We start from the raw sequence: 19,742 nt of genomic DNA on the forward strand, positions 1-19,742 counted from the left end.
GACTGGGTGGGGGGGGTGCTCTGGAGGTGGAGGTGGGGGGCAGGCAGGAGGAGTGATTGCTGAGGCCTGACGGGGCGCCTCACTACCTGGGAATGCGCCCCGGGGATCAGTGGGTGGTTATAACCCAGGCCGGGTGCCCGGAGCCCAGGAGGAGGCGCGGAAGGACGGCGCAGGCCTGAGAAGTCTGTGGCTGAGCTGGGAGCCGGTTCCCCACCCCCTACCAGGGGGGACGCTCCCTTGGCAGGTGAGGCCTGGGGAAGACCACTGGGAGGGAGAGGTGTCTGCCTCTGGCTCTGGGCTTGGATGCACCCCCACTCTCTCTATCCTCCCTCCTTGCCCAACTGGAGAGGGCTGGATGTCTGCCCTCTGAAGTCTGTAGCTCTTGGGGGATTGGAAGGCAATGTCCAATGTCCCTGCCCTGGGAAATGGGACAGGGAAGGAAGGGACGTGAGGTAAGGGCTCCCAGAATCACCTGGGCCACCCTGCCCTCTGTCCTTCCCACCAGGTCCAAGTGGCCATGGCTACAGCAGGACCCCCCAGGACGTGGATGGTCGGTGCCCTGATCACAGCTCTGATTCTGGGGGTGAGAGGTAACCAGAACCCCTGTGTGTGCCTGTTGGCAAACTGTGGGTGGGGCTCTGGGTGACTCTCTGAGTGACATTGGAGTGTTTGTCCCAGGGAGACTCGGTGGGTATGGCTCCAGGACTGGGTGACTAGGAGTCGGTGTCCGTATTTGTGATCAAGTGATTGTGTATGGCTGTGTGCCTGTCACCGTGTGTATGTGTGGGGGGGGGGGTGGGGAGGGGACCTTTTCCCATATCAGGTGACTGCCTGTGACAGGTGCATTACCCTGGAGGCTGTGTGTGTGCGACTGTGTGACTGGGTGTGTGTGCATATAGGATCGTGTGTGGCTCAGGGTCTGTGCGGGTGCTTGTATGCACGTTATGTGTGTGACTGTGTATGACTGCAGGGATCTGGGGCTCTTGTCCCTGTGTCACCAGATTGCAGGTAACAAACGGGCTTGTTACCATGAAAATGTGTGGCCAGGTACTTGCAGATAGCCGTTTGTGATCGTGTGATTGTGGCTGAGTGCAGACTACGGGTGGCTATATTTGGGTTGTGTGACGGCTTGGGGTTCTATGTGTGCGTGTTTGTGACTGTGTGTTTATAGGGGGCTGTGTGACGGCACAGCTGCGTGGGTGGAGTTTCCATTCCTGCCTTACTAGAAGTGGCTGTCACTAGGAGGCAGTGGCTGTGTGCGGGTGGCTGATGCCAGGTCACTTGCACTGTCCCACGCTGGGTTTACTGAGTGTGATATTGTCACCAGGCCAACGTGCCTGCGGGCAGAAGTGCATGTGGTGGTCCCTACATAGATGTATACGTGCATTCGTATCACTGAGACACTGGGTGGGTGCACGAGGTCTCGTGAGGCGTTCACCGAGCGCGTGTACCTGGGAAGTGTGTGTACCATGAGACGGAGCTGTGCCTGTAGCCATCCCGGGGGAGACCACGCATGTGTGTGTGTGTGTGTGTGTGTGTGTGTGTGTGCGTGTGCCTATTGGTGACAGCCGTTGTGCGCATGTTTCTTGGAGTGTGTGCATAAATGAAGGTGGCACCAGTGCCTGGCATCTCTGGGTCATCGGCAAGAATGTGAACAACTAAACGGACTATGGGGGACTGGCGATGGAGTGAGGTATCCGTGTCTGTCTGTAGGGGGGACGGTATTGGCAGGAGGATTCAGGAGGTACGTTCGTGTTTGAGAAGGCAAAAAATCAGGCCTGCTCGCCGCCACCACCCGGCCCCTCTAGCTGAGCACTTTCCTGGTTCTGCTCCCCCAACTCTCGCCCCGCCCAGGGGCTCTGACTCTGCCCCCTTTCCTCAACCGCGCCGCTAGTCCAGGCTTTGTCCATAGTCCGGGTCCCCTTGGGCGGCGCAAGCCAGGCCCCACCTGGATGGCTGTCCCTCCTTCTGGCCAGGTTCCACTTCCGGTCCTGTCTGCAGCTCTTAGAGCCCAGCCGCTACCTCCTCGCCCAAGTCAGGGCTCTTTAAGAGACCCTCTCTTTAAGAGACCTCTCCAGCTGCCCCCTCCAGGCCTGACCCCACTTCCTGAGCCCAGGTCTTGCCCTTAAAGCCCTGGTCACCGGTCCATTCCCCAGGCTCCACCCGCTGAGCCTTGGCTCGGCCTCTGGGGTCGTCCAACTTGACCCTCCCTGGCCCCGCCCACTAAGCTCTAGCCACTCCCAGGAATCTTGAGGTGCAGTCAGAGTCCAGTAAACCACCTGATCCTGGACTCTGTCCTTGAGTTCTAAGCCCTGCCCCTCATCAGAGATTTCACCCTTAGACTCCAGCCTTCGCCCCTAAAGCCCCGGGCCCGCCCCTCAGTGTAAGGGCCCTTCGGAAGTCAGAAGACCTCTGGCTGGCCCCGCCTCTTGGCTCAAAGACCCACCCCCTGCGCCCAAGCCCCGCCCCGTCCCCAAACCCCGCCCGTTTTCTGCCCCTAGAGCCTGTTCTAGCAAACGATGTTACCTCTTGCGACAACCCCTCTGACGCCGGCGCGCGGCCCTCTGGGAGCACGCGGGACCGTGGAGCTGGGGCCCAGGAGGACACCAGGGCAGACGAAGGCAGCAGCAGCCGCATCGTGAACGGGACCGACTGCGAGAAGCTCGGCCAGCCTTGGCAGGGTGCGCTGTTGATGCATCCCAACCAGCTCTACTGTGGGGCCGTGCTGGTGCATCCGCAGTGGCTGCTCACAGCCGCCCACTGCCGGAAGCAGTTGAGTGGGGCTCTGAGAGCAGGACTGGACAGGGCAGGGGGCAGGGGTGGGGGCATGGAGATGAGGGTCCGGCGGGGATGACGAAGGGGTACAGTTGAGATGGGATTAAGGATGGAGATGGGGTGCAGAGGGCTGAGGCTGGAGAAAGGATCGCGGCAGGGGTGGGAGTGGGGCGTGCGTTGGGTTTGGGGTGGGTGCATATGCTGAGTGGTTTGGAATGGAGATGTGATTCAGAGTGGCTTTAGAGTTTGGGAGGGGGTGGGGCGCAGATACATGGGGCTGGGATGGGGCTGAGGGTAGGGTTGGGATTAGAGTTATGGGGAGTTTTGGAGGCGGTTGGGTTTGAGGTTGGGGTGTTTAGATCGTGTTGGGGATGCACACGTGGTGGTTTCTGTGTACAGAAAGGATTCAGGTTGGGGATGGGATGGGTGGAGTCGGGGATGGGACTAGACTTGGGATGTGCTTGAAACTGGATAAAAGCATAGGGTTCGGGGTTGTTGGTAATCTGCACCATCTTCCTTAGATTTTTCAGAATCCGTCTCGGCCACCATTCCCTGTCACCCGTTTATGAATCTGGGCAGCAGATGTTCCAGGGGATCAAAACCATCCCCCATCCTGGCTACTCCCATCCCGGCCACTCCAATGACCTCATGCTCATCAAACTGAACAGAAGAATCCGTGAAACTCAGTATGTTAAGCCCATCAACATCTCCTCCCGGTGTCCGTCTGCTGGAACCAGATGCTTGGTATCTGGCTGGGGAACAACCAGCAGCCCCAGCAGTGAGTGTCCAGGCCCCTCTTGACCCCACCCCTGCCTGCCTTCTCCCCCTCTCTGCCTCTGAGCACTGCCCCTCCCCGTCTTCCTCACTGCTCACTGTGGCCCTACTCTGTGTGTCTCTGGCAGTTAAATTCCCCAAGGTCCTCCAGTGCTTGAACATCACCGTGCTAAGTATCGACAGGTGCAAGGAGGCCTATCCAAGACAGATAGATTCCACAATGTTCTGTGCTGGTGACAAGGCTGGCAGAGACTCCTGCCAGGTAAGGCTTGAGACCTCTGCATTTGCTCAGCAAATACACAGCAAGTGCCAACTCTGTAACCTGAAACCTTGCTAAGTGCTGGGAACCCAGCCCTGTCCAGTAGAAATATGTGAGTCATACATGTAATTTTAAATTTTCTAGTAGCTGCATTTTATTTATTATTTTTTAACATTTATTTTTGAGAGACAGAGACAGAGAATGAGCAGGGGAGGGGGCAGAGAGACAGAGAGAGAGAAAGGGAGACACAGAATCCAAGGCAGGCTCCGGGCTCCAAGCTGTCAGCGCAGAGCCTGACACAGGGCTCGAACCCACGAACCGTGAGACCGTGACCTGAGCTGAAGTCGGATGCTTAACCCACTGAGCCACCCAGGCGCCCCTATAGTAGCTACGTTTTAAAAAGAAACAGGTAAAGTTAGCTATTTTAATAAGAAATTCTGTTTAACCCCATGTATCCCAAGCACCATGATTTAAAAATGTAGAACATATAAAACATTTGTAAATGAGATTTTTTACATTCTTTTTTAAAAAGTTTATTTTTATTTTGAGAGAGAGAGAAAAAGAGCACATGGGAGGGACAGAAAGAGCTACCATATTAGACAGCACTCACTGGTCTAGAGGGAGAGATCAAGTCTGCTTTGTATGGTTAGGCAGGTTGTGCACTGCAGATATCACATCTAAGGGGGCACCCTTCACGTAATAGATACTAGTTTTGTCTGTTTTGGCAAATTTCAGGCAGATGACAGTTACATATCTTGTCCCCACAAAATCTGTAGTATGAAAGTTTCCTGACAAATGCTAGTAAACTGCCTTGAGGAAGGAAAACAAAAACTTTCGCTGGGTATTTGAAAAAAAAGAATATTTAATACAGAGGCTTGATTGCAAACTTGTTGGAAGTTTGTTGGAGGGCAGAAAAGGTTAAAAAGAAAAAAAAAAAAAACCTCCAATGGTTGGGCACCTGGCTGGCTCAGCTGGTACAGCATGTGACTCTTGATCTCAGGGTCGTGAGTTCAAGCCCCACATTGGGCATAGAAATTGCTTAAAATAAAATAAAAAATAAAATTATTTTTAAGCCCCAATGGTCAAGACACTGCATAACTAGGGTAATTTCAGAGAATTATAAAACATAGTTTTATGATAGCAAGTGATGAGGGACAATATTCAAAAGGGTGTTTGGGGAGCATCTGGCTGGCTCAGTCGGAAGAGCATGAGACTCTTCATCTGGGGTTGTGAGTTCAAGCCCCACACTGGGTGTAGAGATTACTTAAATAAATATATTTTTAAAAAATTTTAATGTTTATTTATTATTTCTTTATTTTGAGGGAGAGAGAGAGAGAGAGAGAGGCAGAGAGAGAATCCAAACAGGCTCTGCACTGTCAGCACCGAGCCCAGTGCGGGGGCTCGATCTCACAAACCACTGTGAGATGATGACCTGAACAGAAATCAAGAGTCGGACACTTAGCCGGCTGAGCCACCCAGGTGCCCCAATATATATATATATATATATATATATATATATATATATATATATATATATTTACTTATAAAAGAATGGTTAGGAGGGCCTCCTTGAAGAGTTGGGTAGAGGCTGAATGACACGAAGGAGTCAGTCTTGCAAGGGCTAAGGGTAAGGAAAACATGTGCAAAGGTCCTGCAGCAGGGAAGAGTCTGGCTGATTCGAAGGACAGAAAAAACCAGAACGTTTGGGAGACTGAGGGAGGGTGCAGTAGGAGTTGAGCCTGGAGAGATGGGTGGGGGCAAATATTCAACAAATACTCCTTGATCCCCAAGACAGAACTTCTTTATGTCCTCATGGAAGCTCTATCCTTTGAGGATGACAGAAATTAAAATTATACTGTTGCAGGGATCAGGACCCTTCCCTGTATTCAGGCCCTCAACGGTTCTAGAGGGATATAAATTCAGGTGTTCCCTGCCAGCAGGAGGTACACTTCAGTAACACTGGCAATTAGTAAGCACATCATCCCATTCTGATGGCCGGGCAACCCCCTCCCCGCCCCCCCCCAAAAAAGAATTTTACAAACCTGACAATTGCAGCAACTTCCCAATATCATCTCTGTCCCCACATAACATGGAAACACGTATCTGGAGAGAGAGAGGGATTTTTATCAGAAGAAAACGCATCTAATCCACAGGTCCCCATTTAAAATCACTGTCGCTTTTCTGGAGCCCCGTTTAGCACTTTGTTTTTCATTCTGCAGACCTCAAGTAGCTTTTCATACCAGCGTGTGGTCAGGGTGTGGCCCCTGGGAGCAAAAAGTAACAACACTAATACTATCATAATAATAGCAGCTAATCTCAGACCCCGCTTTATGTCGTTTATGTGCGTCGATGAGCTCATTAACTCACTTAGCCATTATTGATAGCTCTGTTTTACAGAGGAGGAAGCAAGCTCAGAGCAGTGAACTAACTGCCTCTCAAAGGAAACTCTGCAGGGATATTAAGCAACATACAATGAAAACACTTAATCTGCAAGAAAGTTGAAAGTTAGAGGTTCACAGGCAGCCAGGCTCTTTTGCCTTGAAACAGTGCTAACAAAGAAAGAGGCCAGGCTCTGGATTTCTTTATACTGGATACCAGTATCTCGCATAAGCACTCATAAGAAATGACAGTAAAGAGTGGTATTATTATAGGAGAGGAATTGCTGGAGCTGTGGGGAGTTAAACACAGGCAACCCACAGAAGTGGTTCTCAACCTACCCCCAGACCCACCCCAGGGGACACATGGCAGTTCTTGTTCATATTTTTGGTTGTCACAGCTGTCCCCCGGGGAGGAAGGGGGTTACTGGCATCTAGTGCATAGAGGTCACGGATGCTGCTGAACACCTTACAATGCACAGGATGGTCACCACAGCAAAGAACGACCTGGCCCCGACGTCAGTGGTGCCCAGGATGAGAAAGCCTCATCCGAGGGCTGAGAACTACCTCTCTGCAAAGATGAGGTGTGTAAGAACAAGGTGGATTGCTGCAAGGGCAGGCGAAGAGTGAGGAAGGGCAAGGAAGGCATGTCCAGTAGGAGAAATACAATGATCGAAAGCTGGAAAGGAGAAACAGAAATAGGGACAGGGAGACCCAGTGAGGGCGCGACACAGGTGGGGGTTGGGTAGAGAGGGGCAAACAGAACTTCTAAGGTTTGGATTTACAGTGATACGTTAACGTTCTCTCCCCCTCTCTCCTTCCCTCTCTCTCACCTACGTCTCCGTCACCTCTCGACTTTTTTCCGCCTCTGTGTCTCTATCTCTTGCCACCCTGGCCTTTCTTCACCTGTGTGTCTCCCTCTCTCCACCTCTGCACATCTCTGCCTCTCTGTGAGCACCTTTCTCCTCCACAGGGTGATTCTGGGGGGCCTGTGGTTTGCAATGGCTCCCTACAGGGCCTCGTGTCCTGGGGAGACTTTCCCTGTGCCCAGCCCGACAGACCCGGCGTCTACACCAACCTCTGCCGATTCACCAAGTGGATCCAGGACACCATCCGGTCCAACTCATGAGGCATCCCGGGACTGGGCATTCTGATGTGCCCCATCCTCTGCGGTCCTCACTCTTGCAGGGACCATGACACTCCCTCCAGACCCCTGTTCCCTAACAGGGATTAGCAATCTCAATCTCTCCAGCCCCTCCAAGTCTCCTGGAATCAGGGTCCCCCTTCCCCAACAGTGGGCTGATGCTGTCTCTCCATTCAGGTCCTAGAGACAGTTCCCAGAATGACCAATGTGAGGGCTGCACCTCAGTCTCCCCGGTGCTTCCTTCCTCAGACCCAGAGGCTGTCCCTGCTCTGCAGCTGTGACCCAAATCTGGTCCCAGAAATAAAGCATCTGAGGAGAAGTGGACTCTTGTGTGGTGTCCCGCACTCACGGAATGACCGGGCAGCCAGGAACAAGTCACTTCTCCCGTCCACGCCGCTGTGTTTGCTCTATTGGGTTCTTTCTTTTTTTTTTTTTTTTTAATTTTTTTTTTCAACGTTTATTTATTTTTGGGACAGAGAGAGACAGAGCATGAACGGGGGAGGGGCAGAGAGAGAGGGAGACACAGAATCGGAAACAGGCTCCAGGCTCCGAGCCATCAGCCCAGAGCCCGACGCGGGGCTCGAACTCCCGGACCGCGAGATCGTGACCTGGGTTGAAGTCGGACGCTCAACCGACTGCGCCACCCAGGCGTATTGGGTTATTTCAGTCCCAAGAAGCAGAGATCTGCTCAAGCCGCTCTGCGTCTTCTTCACAAATGCTGTTTGAGTGGGTATTATGTGCCAGGAAGCTTCCAGATGCTGAGACTCCACAACAGGCAAAACAGAGAGCAACTTCCTGCCTCACGGGGCTCCCATTTTCACAGGGGAAGACAGACAGTAAAGAGATAGACAAATAAATTATGTACTATAATAAGCATGTAAGTGATATGAATAGAATGAGCACAGAGCACAGGGAAAGAGGAGTGTTAGGAGGGTCCTTATAAGAAGGAGTTGTCGGGGGGGGGGCAGTCAGAGTGAGAGATTAGAAGATGCTACAAGATGGTTCTGAAGATGAGGGAAAGGGAGAGGAGCCTAAGAATGTAGGTGGCAGTCCAACCACTCTCTGTAAGCAAGCACGCGATGGGTGCCATGGTGCAAACTACGGACAAATAATACTGACGTAATTGCAGGTGACAGAGATAACTCAAAGTTGGAATGTTAGGGGGCAAAATGTAGAACAGAGAAGAATGCTAGCTGAGGGGCAATCTTGAGTATCTTTTCCAAAATGATGCTGTTGGTCGATCTGCTCTTGGCAACAGGAAAAAATTCTTTTTTTTTTTTTTAATTTTTTTTTCAACGTTTATTTATTTTTGGGACAGAGAGAGAGACAGAGCATGAACGGGGGAGGGCCAGAGAGAGAGGGAGACACAGAATGGGAAACAGGCTCCAGGCTCTGAGCCATCAGCCCAGAGCCTGACGCGGGGCTCGAACTCCCGGACCGCGAGATCGTGACCTGGCTGAAGTCGGACGCTTAACCGACTGCGCCACCCAGGCGCCCCTCAAATTAACTTTTCATTGAAGGATAATGTACAAACAGAAATGTGCCCTTTTCGTGAGTATTATAAACTCGATGAATTTTCACAAAACATCCCAGCACCAAGATGGAGAAGCGAGATATGACCAGCTCCCCCAGAAGATCTAGGGGCCCCCTTGCAGTCACTACCCTTTGCCAAGTGCAGTGACCTCCTGACTTTTATCACCATCCATTGATTTTGCCCACTTATAAACTTCGTATGAATAGATATAAATGTATTTTTATAGAGTTATGGAAATATAATAGATGCATATAAATAAAATCACACAGTGCATTGTCTTGTGTTTGGCTTGTTTTGCTCGGTCTTATATTTGTGTGTGGTTCACCCAGATTTTTGTCTATAGTTGTGGATGTCTCTTCATTATGGCCCTGTTTACTTTTGTGTAAATGTACTCCAATTTATTTACCCTTTTTACTATAAATGGACATCGGGTAGTTTCTAGTTTTTTCAACGGTTTAACAGATTTTTTAATGTTTATTTTTTTAAGAGAAAGAGGGACAGAGTGTGAGTGGGGGAGGGACAGAGGGAGAGAGAGGGAGACACAGAATCTGAAGCAGGCTCCAGGCTCCGAGCTGTCAGCATAGAGCCCCATGCGGGGCTCGAACTCACGAAGGGTGAAATCATGACCTGAGCCAAAGTCGCACACTCAACCGACTGAGCCACCCAGGCACCTCTCTTCAACAGTTTTAAAGGCAATACGCTGATCTAACACCTGCCAAAGCTATGGTGAAAAGTTTAGGAGAAGCACTGTGCTTGACTCCCCCCACCCCCTCCCCTGTCCCCATGCTTCTTCCTCCTGATGGCACAGCCTGGAAGCATTCTGGGTCAGGTTTAGACTCAAGGTTGAGCAGGAGATCAGAAGGGAGGTGTGTGGGCCCGGAGGCAGAGATTGATGTGTTGTGATCTTGTCTGACTCAGCACAGGGCAGCCTGGGCAAAATTGAGATGTAGTTGTTGGATTACCACACAAACCCAACTATTACTCAGGGTGGCACGTAATCCGGATAAAGACGTTCTCCCTGCATGTGGGTGGCCAGGTGATCCAGTTTTAAGCACAAGATGTAAGCTGAAACCCAGTGGGTGGATTTCCCTGGGAAGTTTTTGTTTTGCTGATAAAAGGGTGGGTGTTATGTTTGGAACCTATCCCCTTCCCACCAAGAACGGGGATGCCCAGAGGTGGATCAGCCACTTGGCACCACAAGGATAAAAGCCACGGGATAAAGACGACTGCAAGAAACAAAAAGAAGCCTGCACTCTTGGTGACTTGCGTAAGCCTCTGCTCCAGGCGCACACTCCCAACATCCGAACTTGAAACAAGAGAGGACAGAACCTCCAGCAGCTGTGCTACTCTAGTTGGTGTTAGGTATGCTGATACAGAGGAGTTGATGGGAGAAATGAAGTTTCTAGGAACAAAACCTGAGCTTAAGACATTGTGCAGATTTTCCTGGGCAGGATCAACTCTCTCTTCCTGAATGAGGATGTGCCTTTTTCAGTGTGAAGCCTGGCTCCAGAATCAGGAGGGAACAGATGTCTGCAAATGGCTCCTGTCAAGGGTGGAGAGGACCAGTGTATTTCCTGCATGGTGATGTAAGTGGTAAGGAGAATAGGGCTGTGGTGGTGCAAGAAATAAGCTTCTTGCCCTACCAGATATTAAGACAGGCTGCAAAAATAAAATAATGTAGTTTTTCAAGTGTAGTGTTTAAAATAATTAAATTAAAAAAGTGTAGTGTTAGTGAGTGCAGGAGTAGACAAATGGCTCAGTGAGACAGAAGAGAGAGTTCCGAACTCAATATATTATATACTATATGGGGAGTTATAAAATATGGTAAAATAACAATCCAAATTAATGGGAGGAAGATGGTAAGCATAGTAAATAGCGTCAGGAAAACTGGCTTCATGTGTGGAGAAAAATATACTTAGATATCTATCTAACAGCACACACAAAGGTAGACTCAAGATGTATTAAAGGCCAATATGTGAAAGATACACTTACAAAGTAAACAGAAGAAAACCAAGGAGATTATCTTCAAATCTTTGTGACAAAGAACAACTTCTTAAGACTTGGAAAGTACAGATCATAGAACAGAACATCGATTAGTCTCATTATGTCAAAATTAAAAGTAGACTAAAATGGGCCATTAAAACATTTATCAGAATGGGAGAGGTTGGGGTGCCTGGGTGGCTCAGTCGGTTAAGCATCCAACTTCGGCTCAGATCTTGTGGTTCGTGAGTTCAAGCCCCATGTCAGGCTCTGTGCTGATGGCTCAGAGCCTGGAGCCTGCTTCAGATTCTGTGTCTCCCTCTCTCTCTGCCTCTCTCTTGTTCACACTCTGTCTTTCTCTGTCTCTCAAAAATGAATTAATATTTAAAAAATTAAAAATTAAAAAATAAAAGAACGGGAGAGGTCATTTGCAATATTCATAATGTACTAGGGACTAACACCTATAATATGCAAGAAGCACCTGTGAATTAAGAAAAGGGATGGGCACCCTTACGGGAAAATGGGTAAAACTTATGAACAGGCAATTTGCAGAAGCAGAATCTAAAAGCTGACATGCATAAGAGGAGATGTTCAAACTCATTTATTATCAGAGAAATGTAAATTTCAACAGCAGTGAGCTACAATTTTACACCAATTAGGCTAGAGAAAATTAGAAGGATGGGCAGTGTTCAGTGTTGTCAGGGATGTACAGGCATCCTGGGATGTTCAAGTGCTACCAGGGTAAGTGTGGGGCCTTCAGCTCTGAGGAAGGATCTGGCACTATTTCATTTAATTAAGTATATACATACCCCATGACTCAGCAATTTCTTTCCTAGCTATACATCCCAAAGAAATTCTTCCACACCCACAAGGGGTCACGTACAAGGATGTGCCTTGCAGTGTTCTTTGTGGTGTCTGGGAGTTGGCAGCCACTGCGTGTCCATCCCTAGGGGGATTGTTGAGTAAATGTGTGGATGCCCATCATGGAGTTCGATGCAATGGGGCAGATGTGTGAACACAGCAATATGGTTGGGTCTTTAAAACAAAATGCTGTTTGAGGGGCACCTGGGTGGTTCAGTTGGTTAAGCATCCAACTTCAGCTCAGGTCATGATCTCATGGTCCATGAATTCGAGCCCGGCGTTGGGCTCTGTGCTGACAGCTCAGAGCCTGGAGCCTGCTTCAGATTCTGTGTCTCCCTCTCTCTCTGCCCCTCCCCTGTTCATGCTCTGTCTCTCTCTGTCTCAAAAATAAATAAATATTAAAAAATTTGTTAAAAATGCTATTTGAAAAGTGAATTAGAATAGAATGATATATATAATCTAATGCCAATAACATAAGTTAAAATTACAGGCCCATAAGAACCACACTACACATTTTGTAAGACCAAGGGAGGGTGGGAAGAGAGAAGAGAAGGGAGGGATGGAAGGAGGGGGGGGGCAAGAGAAGGATTCTGTACAAACCAGTGATGATAATGATGCATTTGACATTGAACCTCTGCCCCTAAGGTCTAAAGGGAGTAAAAAATTAGCTTGTCAAATTGTCAAGCCACACCTTGCATAGATAGTGTCCTGAGGCTGAGCCCCTCTGTGGGGCTGGGAAAGTTGTGTGCATTTTGTGTGTCCCCGTTCACTGTGGCCATCTTTTGATAGTATTCGGTATCCTTGAATTGTTAAATCAGACACTAACCCAACTGTGGCTGATTCTTGCTTGATTCTGCACTCCCCCGAAATGCACAGACTTGGTTCAGGACCTCCTCGGAGAGGCTGTGACTGAGGCCCCAAACTGTCATCGGGTGTGGCTTGGAAAGTTGGTGCGTCCTCCACCCGGTGCCCTCGCTCTTGGGATGGTTGACCCTGGCTAAAAACCGAGGTCAGGGAGTGGCCCCAATTTTGTTGGTGGGAGGATCTTCCCCATGCATTCCACACACCAGATAAGCATCTAATTGTTAGCTACAGAGAGGCTGGCTGTGGGTTACCTTTTATTAGTAATCATAATGATGATGATGACAGCAGCAACCATGTATCGAGTGCCTGACACCTCGCTGCATTCATTGCGTGCCTCGTCTCTCCCAGTTATGACAGCAGCCTCAGGAGGGAGGCCCTCAAAAAGTCAGTGAGGGGCAGTCAGGTTGGGAGAATTTGGCTCAGTTTCTGCAGCTGGTACGTGGCAGAGCCGGGATATGAATCAAGGGAGTGGGAGGCCTGAGCCTTTGCCCAAAACCACACCGCGCTCCGGCCAACAGAAGCAAATGCAGGGGCACCCTGCCAAAGCCGAAGCTGGGGAGTCTCGACTAAGGCAGTAGGGAGAGAGGGAGGGGGTGAGAGAAGGAAGAAAAAGGGGGGGGGGCGAGGAAGCGGAGACACTGAGCTTTACAGAAACGGAGCAAAGAAGATTTAAAGACAAATTCAGATGTAAAGAGATTCAAAAAGAGAGGGAGCTTTGGGGAACTTTAGAAAGAGGGAAAGTGAAATAGAACCATAGAAAAAGGTTCTGAAGAAGGACCTAGGGAGATAGAGAGAGGGACTCAGTAAGATAGATAGGAAGATAGGGACAGACAGAGAGAAAGGAAGGAAGGATACCTGCCTTGGGAATTTTACAGAGGCAGTCGGGGATCCCAGATTCCCTTTGCTGACCCTTAACCTCACTCTCCTTCAATTTCCAGATGCCTAAGTGCCCCGCTCCACCCCTTGGCTTTGCAGCTAGACCCCTAGCACCCAGGGCTCCGTTCTCTCAGATCCTGGCCTGGGTCGCCCATGGAAAATATCCCTTCTATGCTAAAGAACAGGCAGGCTGGGGATGCCTGGGTGCCTCAGTCCGTTAAGCATCTGGCTCTTGATTTTGGTTCAGGTCCTGACATCGTGGTTCATAGGATCCAGCCCTGCATCGGACTCTGCACTGACAGTGCGGAACCTGCTTGGGATTCTCTCTCCTTCTCTCTCTGCCTCTCCTTTACTCATGCTCTGTCTCTCTCAAAATAAGTAAATAAACATGAAAATAATTTTTAAAAAAATAAAGAACAGACAGGCTGGATTCAAACCTGTGTCTATTTCCTATTCTGAGCATTAAGGGAGAGAATGCACGTCAAGGCAAGGGTACAGAGCCTGGCGCAGAATAGGCATGTAAAACTAGTTGCTTCTGTGATTATTATGACCATTATTACTCTTGTCCTGGAGTTCCTTGGCCAGCCAGCACAGGTGCCAAGAGAGTCATTGTGCCTTATCAGCATCTCCAGGGAGCTTGTTAGAAAGTGTAAATTCTTGGCCCCTCCTCAGACCAACTGAATCAGGAGTTGCATCTTAACGAGATCCGCTGGTGCTTTGTGTGCACTTTGGGGTTTGAGATGCGCCCCTAAGCACCCAGGAAGAAGGAATTTTAAACGCGAGGTATGAGGGGCGCCTGGGTGGCGCAGTCGGTTAAGCGTCCGACTTCAGCCAGGTCACGATCTCGCGGTCCGTGAGTTCGAGCCCCGCGTCAGGCTCTGGGCTGATGGCTCAGAGCCTGGAGCCTGTTTCCGATTCTGTGTCTCCCTCTCTCTCTGCCCCTCCCCCGTTCATGCTCTGTCTCTCTCTGTCCCTAAAATAAAAAAAAAATACTTTAAAAAAATTAAAAAAAATAAACGCGAGGTATGAGAATCCACAACTTGCTCCCGGGCGCCACCTTGAGGTCTGTGGAAGACCTGACCCTGGAAAGCCATGGGTGTGAAGTCCCACAACCCTGGGTCCTGGTTTCCCAGCTCCCCTGGGTTCTTAACTTTGGAATTTTTGGGCAAGTTAATTGATCTCTCTGAGCCATGGATAGGTCACACTTCTTACCTGTAACACCAAGCTCACAACTGCGTCTCATGCACAATGCCTGCTGCAGAGTTGGTGCTGAGAAAATGTTATCCCGTTTTCAGAATGTGCCACTGTTTCGAAGATGGAGCCTGGACATAACTTAGAGGGCAGACTACTCAATCCACTGTATTATGTGTTACACTGTGTCCTCCAAAAATATATGTTTTAAGGTCCTAATCCCGGAGACTTCAGAGTGCAATCTTATTTGGATAGTGGGTCATTGCAGGTGCAATTAGTTAACATGAGGTCATACTGGAGTAGGTTGGACCTTTAATCCCATACGACTGGTGCTTTTATAAAAAGAGGGAAGACAATGTGAAAACATACACACAGGGGAGAAGGTCATGTGAAGACAGAGGCAGAGATTGGGGTGATGCAGCTACAAGCCAAGGAACTCCAAGGATTGACAGCCATTGTCAGAAGCTAGAAGAGGCAAGAAAAGATTCTACCCAGAGTCCCAGAGAGAGCACAGCCTTGTCAATAGCTTGATCTTGAACTTCTGGCCTCCAGGAGTTCTGGCCTCCTGCTATGGACACTGTTACAGCAGCCCTAGGGAACCACTACACATAGGAAGGTTGATTGTCTCTGTAGGTCAGATAGAGATATTAGAATATCTCCAGAATCCTTCCCTTGCGAGGAAGAAGTCAAACACAGGTCTACTTTACAACAGAAGATGTATGAATGGCCAATAAGCACATGAGAAGATGCTCAACATCTTTAGTCACAAGAGAAATAAAAAACTGCAATCAGACACTACTACATGCCCATCAGGTTGGCTAAAACAATTTTTTAAATCCCCCAAACTCATAAATGTAGCAGAGATGTACAGTGACCAGAACTCCCACACATTGTTGCTGGGGATGTACAATGGCATAACCACTTTGGAGAAAGGTTGGGCAGTTTCTTGCAATACTGAACATGATCTACTCTATGCCTAGCAGTCCCACTGGTGGGTATTTCTCCATGAGAAGTGAAAGCACACGTCCACACAAAGACTTTTACACAAATGTTCACAGCAGCTTTCTTTGTAATAGCCCCAAACTGGAAGCAACCCAGGTGTCCATCAACAAGAGAAGGGATAAATGAACTGTGGTGTATTCAAACAATGGGCTATGCCTCAGCAATTACAAGGAACAAAATGCTCAAGGGGACTCAAGACGAAAGGAGTCTTATACAAACGGTACACACTCACGTCTCCATTTACAGGAATTTCTAGAATAGGCAAAGCTACTCTATGGTGGAGAGACATCAGAACCCTGCTTGCCTCTTGGGGTGGAGGCTGGGACAGACAGAACTGATGTGAAGAAACTTGCTGGGTGATAGTGTATGTTCTGTGTCTTGACGGGGGTTGGTGTGCAGGTTGGTCAAAACTCACAGAAAAGTACAGCTTTTGTGCATTTCATTGTATATGAATTTTACCTTAGAAAAGAAACATGAAGTTTGAGTTGTAGTGCATGATAGATGTGTTTGAGAATTTAAGATCAAGTGTACTGATGTCTGTGACTTACTATGGAATGCATCAAAAATAAGATGGATAGATGCTTAGATGGATGGATGGGTGGATGGATGGATGGATGGATGGATAGAAGGATGGATGGGTGGATGGGTAGATGCATGGATGGAAGGGTGGATGGAAAGTCAACAGACATGTGACAAAGCAAAGATAGCAAATTATAAACAGTGGAATCTAGGTAGTGGGTATATGGATGTTTGCTGTAAATCTCTTTTATTTTTGCTATGTGTTTGAAAATGTTCATGATAAACATATGGGGGGAAATCAGACATGTGTCTAGTTAAGTTGCAGTGACTCAGTTCTTCTCCATTTTCATTGCCACTACCTTAGCTGGAGCTGCTCTCCTTTCTTTCCTGGACATTCATTCATTCATTCAACAGTTACTGAGCACCTACTGTGTTCCAAGCACTGTTCTAGGTTCCCAGATCATAGCACTGAACAAGTTGGAGAAAGTCTGTTTTTGTGTAGCTTTTTTTTCCCTAGAGGAGGAGAAAGACAACCATGTGTAAGCACATAATACTTCAATGGGGACATTAAATGTTATGAAGATGAGTAAAGCAATCAGGGTAAGAGGACAGAGAGAGCTGGCAGTGGGGCTGTTATTTCCCATTGGCTCGTCAAGAGAGGCCCCTGTGGGAGGTAACTCAGACCACAGACCAGAAGCAGCAAGGGAGGGAATTGTGGGGGTGACAGGGGAGGCTCCAGGATGTGCGGCCAACTCCGACACAGACATACTGGGCTGCTGCAAACACCCTCTTCACTTCTCTACACTGGTCTCTGCTTTTGCACTTGCTCTGCTCTGTCCCTCAACTGTTCTCCCCCAGAAAACTGAGTTGGGGGGTTGGCATTGTTTATAGGGAAGGAGGCACCTTCTCTTCTGCAGCTGTCGGCAGCGTGGATTGTCAGGCTGAGTAGGGCTTTCAGGGGAGTTTGGTGGTGGGGATGGAAGAAGCTGGACCACTCTGCTCACTAGTGAGAAGATCTGAGGGTCCTTGCTTGGGTGGGTCTCCAGGAGGTAGGGGTGGAAGAGAAGAGGTAACAGGGAAGAGGAGAGAGGAGCAAGCAGTGTGGTCAAAAGCAGGGCAGGAGACCTGGAGGGTCTTTCAGAAGCCAGCATGCTGAATGGTCAAGGCTGAAGTCTTTACCTGGAAGTTGATCCTTTTTGGCAAACCCTCCATCAAAAAGCCTCCTGCACTTGGGACTGCCTGGGCTAGCATTTGGGGTGGAAATCAAAAAGTGTGTCCCTTCAGGTGACAGTAGGATTCTGAGGTGGTCTAGATGGTGGGGCTAGTACTTCTAATGGGGACCAAGGGAAGACTTGGCTGAAGTCCCTTTTCTGCTTAAACACCATTGATGGCTTCCCACTACTTTTGGAATAAACCCCAAACTTGTCACCGGAGCCTTCAGAGGCTGACACGATCTGGACTCTGTTAGTGTCCTACTTTCCCACCCAATCTGGCAGCACAATTCTGCCCAATACCTCAGATGAAGCCCGAGTTGGAGGAGCCCCTTGGGGAACCTGAAAAATAGAAAGTTTCCTTTTTTTTTTTTTAATAAATGGTCTATAATCAATTTTTGTTTCACAAGAAGAAGGAGAAGAAGGAGGAGAAGAAAAAGAAGGAGAAGAAAAAAAAGAGGAAGGAGGAGGAGGGGAAGAAAGAAAAATTTGCAAAGATGAAAAAAACCTAATAACGCTTCCTAGCCACACACATTGGTGAGTAAATCAAGTGGGTCCACAAATCTGTGGGTCAAATTCTCTTAGACCGTTGAGCAAACTCAGTATTCTCTATCAAGCATGATTTATTTTTTGCTTTTAATTTAGACCAAGGGCGGAAAAGGCTGTGTTCATCATCTGGCAAATTTGCTGTATTCAACCAATTTTTCCCCCATTGTCTGTTTGTCTGTTTGTCTATTCCCTTCCTCCTCTGGGCCCAAACTAGAGACAAATGAGGTATTTTGCCTCAGGAACAAAATTTAAGGAGTAGCGCAAAACCTCAGAAATCAAGACAAACAATATTTGAAAAAGTCAAAATGAATGCAGACAAGTCCACACAGGGATCTGACTCTGCACAGCATGATTCATATGCCTCGACCTAATCCCAGTCCTGCTGCATACTGTCTTTATTTTAAATCTTGGTATCCTGTTCATCCTAGATTGGTGCATTAATTTGGAGTTTTAAAAACATCGCATTAAAGTGTTTATTCCTGATTACTGAGGTTTTTGGTCATGCCTATGCTTGTGCCCAAGACCCTCTTCCCCCTCCTCCTGGTCTTCTGAGCTTTGCCCTCAGGTAACCATCCTATCGTGTCTCATTCACATCTTTGTGTTTTTGCGTGTTTTTATTGCCATAAGTGTGCCAAACTACCAAATCTGAGGACACGGTTCTTCACAAGATTGCCCTTGTTTCAGACACCTGCTGCAATTTTGGGGGTCCGCGGGGTCGCCTCCCCGCCTTGAGACCAGCTAGCTACAAATCTGGAGTCCTCACAGACTCCCTCAGGCTTGATAAATCACAACCATGGGATTCAGGAAAGTGCCAAACTTACAACTGCAGTTTTATTATAACAAAAGGACAGAAATTAGAAGACAAGCATAGGGGCGCCTGGGTGGCTCAGTCGGTTAAGCGGCTGACTTCGGCTCAGGTCATGATCTCACGGTTGGTGGGTCTAAGCCCCGCGTCGGACTCTGTGCTGACAGCTCAGAGCCTGAAGCCTGCTTCAGATCCTGTGTCTCCTTCTCTCTCTGCTTCTCCCCCACTCACACTGTGTCTCTCTCTCCCTCAAAAATAGATAAACATTAAAAAAGAAAGAAGAAACTAAAAGATATGCATAGAGTGAAGTGGGAGGTGGTTCCAAACGTGAAGCTTTCATCATCCTCAGGGATGTGTTATTTGTCACACATCAAAGTGTGACAATTCCCAAAGAGTATTGCCAACCAGGGATGCTCACTCAAACTATGACACACAGAGTTTTTAATGGGCTACATTACGTAGGTGTGATTGATGGGTCAGCTGGCTACAGATTTGGGGGTTCTCACTACCCCTTAAGATTCAATATTTTGTTAGACCGACTCTCAGAACTCAGGAACATGCTATACTCATGATTACAGTTTTATTATAAAGAGTGTAAATCAGGCCAGATGAAAAGATGAATAGAATGAGGTCCAGGAAGGTCCCAAACATATTCTGTGCATTCTGTCCTCAGGAGCTGTCACACCCTGTGTGTTGCCAAACAGGAAGCTCATCAGAGCTCCAGAGTCCAGAGTTTTTATTGGGGTTCCATTATAGACACATGGTTGATCAAATCACTGGCCATATGATTGAACTCAGTCCAGCCTTCTTTCCTCCATAGGCTGATATCAAGTGGCCCAAAGCTCCAACCTTCTGAACCACATGGTTTGTGTTTCAAGTATTTTGAGTGTGGCCCTAGGGGCCTACCATATATAACAAAGGTATTTCTATCACTCCAAAGGTTTAGGGCTTACTTCCCAAGAACAGGGGACAGAGACCAGCCAAATTCTGTTGATTACACATTTATAAAATATGCAGGGATTT

The 19,742-nt window shown here is 48.4% G+C and overlaps 1 protein-coding gene across 1 annotated transcript; it reads left to right on the forward strand.

Annotated features, from left to right (window-relative positions):
* The first annotated feature begins 517 nt into the window (after positions 1-517).
* KLK5 (kallikrein related peptidase 5) lies at positions 518-7,312 on the forward strand. Its single transcript, XM_047079349.1, has 5 exons — positions 518-590; positions 2,502-2,772; positions 3,297-3,553; positions 3,678-3,811; positions 7,157-7,312. The coding sequence occupies exons 1-5, from the start codon at positions 518-520 to the stop codon at positions 7,310-7,312; spliced, it is 891 nt and encodes a 296-aa protein (XP_046935305.1).
* The last annotated feature ends 12,430 nt before the right edge of the window (positions 7,313-19,742 follow it).

This window comes from Lynx rufus, unplaced genomic scaffold (assembly GCF_022079265.1).
Source record: "Lynx rufus isolate CCGP_SWC_20201006 ecotype Redwood Valley unplaced genomic scaffold, mLynRuf1.p SCAF_16, whole genome shotgun sequence".
Classification (NCBI taxonomy): Eukaryota; Metazoa; Chordata; class Mammalia; order Carnivora; family Felidae; genus Lynx; species Lynx rufus.

What these genes read in the sequence shown, in the direction of transcription:
- KLK5 (XM_047079349.1), top strand. Translation starts at nt 518, where the DNA reads ATGGCTACAGCAGGACCCCCCAGGACGTGGATGGTCGGTGCCCTGATC. An exon ending in TCTGATTCTGGGGGTGAGAG is followed by an intron (nt 591 to 2,501) that starts GTAACCAGAACC and finishes TTCTGCCCCTAG; the next exon opens with AGCCTGTTCTAGCAAACGAT. An exon ending in CTGGCAGAGACTCCTGCCAG is followed by an intron (nt 3,812 to 7,156) that starts GTAAGGCTTGAG and finishes TCTCCTCCACAG; the next exon opens with GGTGATTCTGGGGGGCCTGT.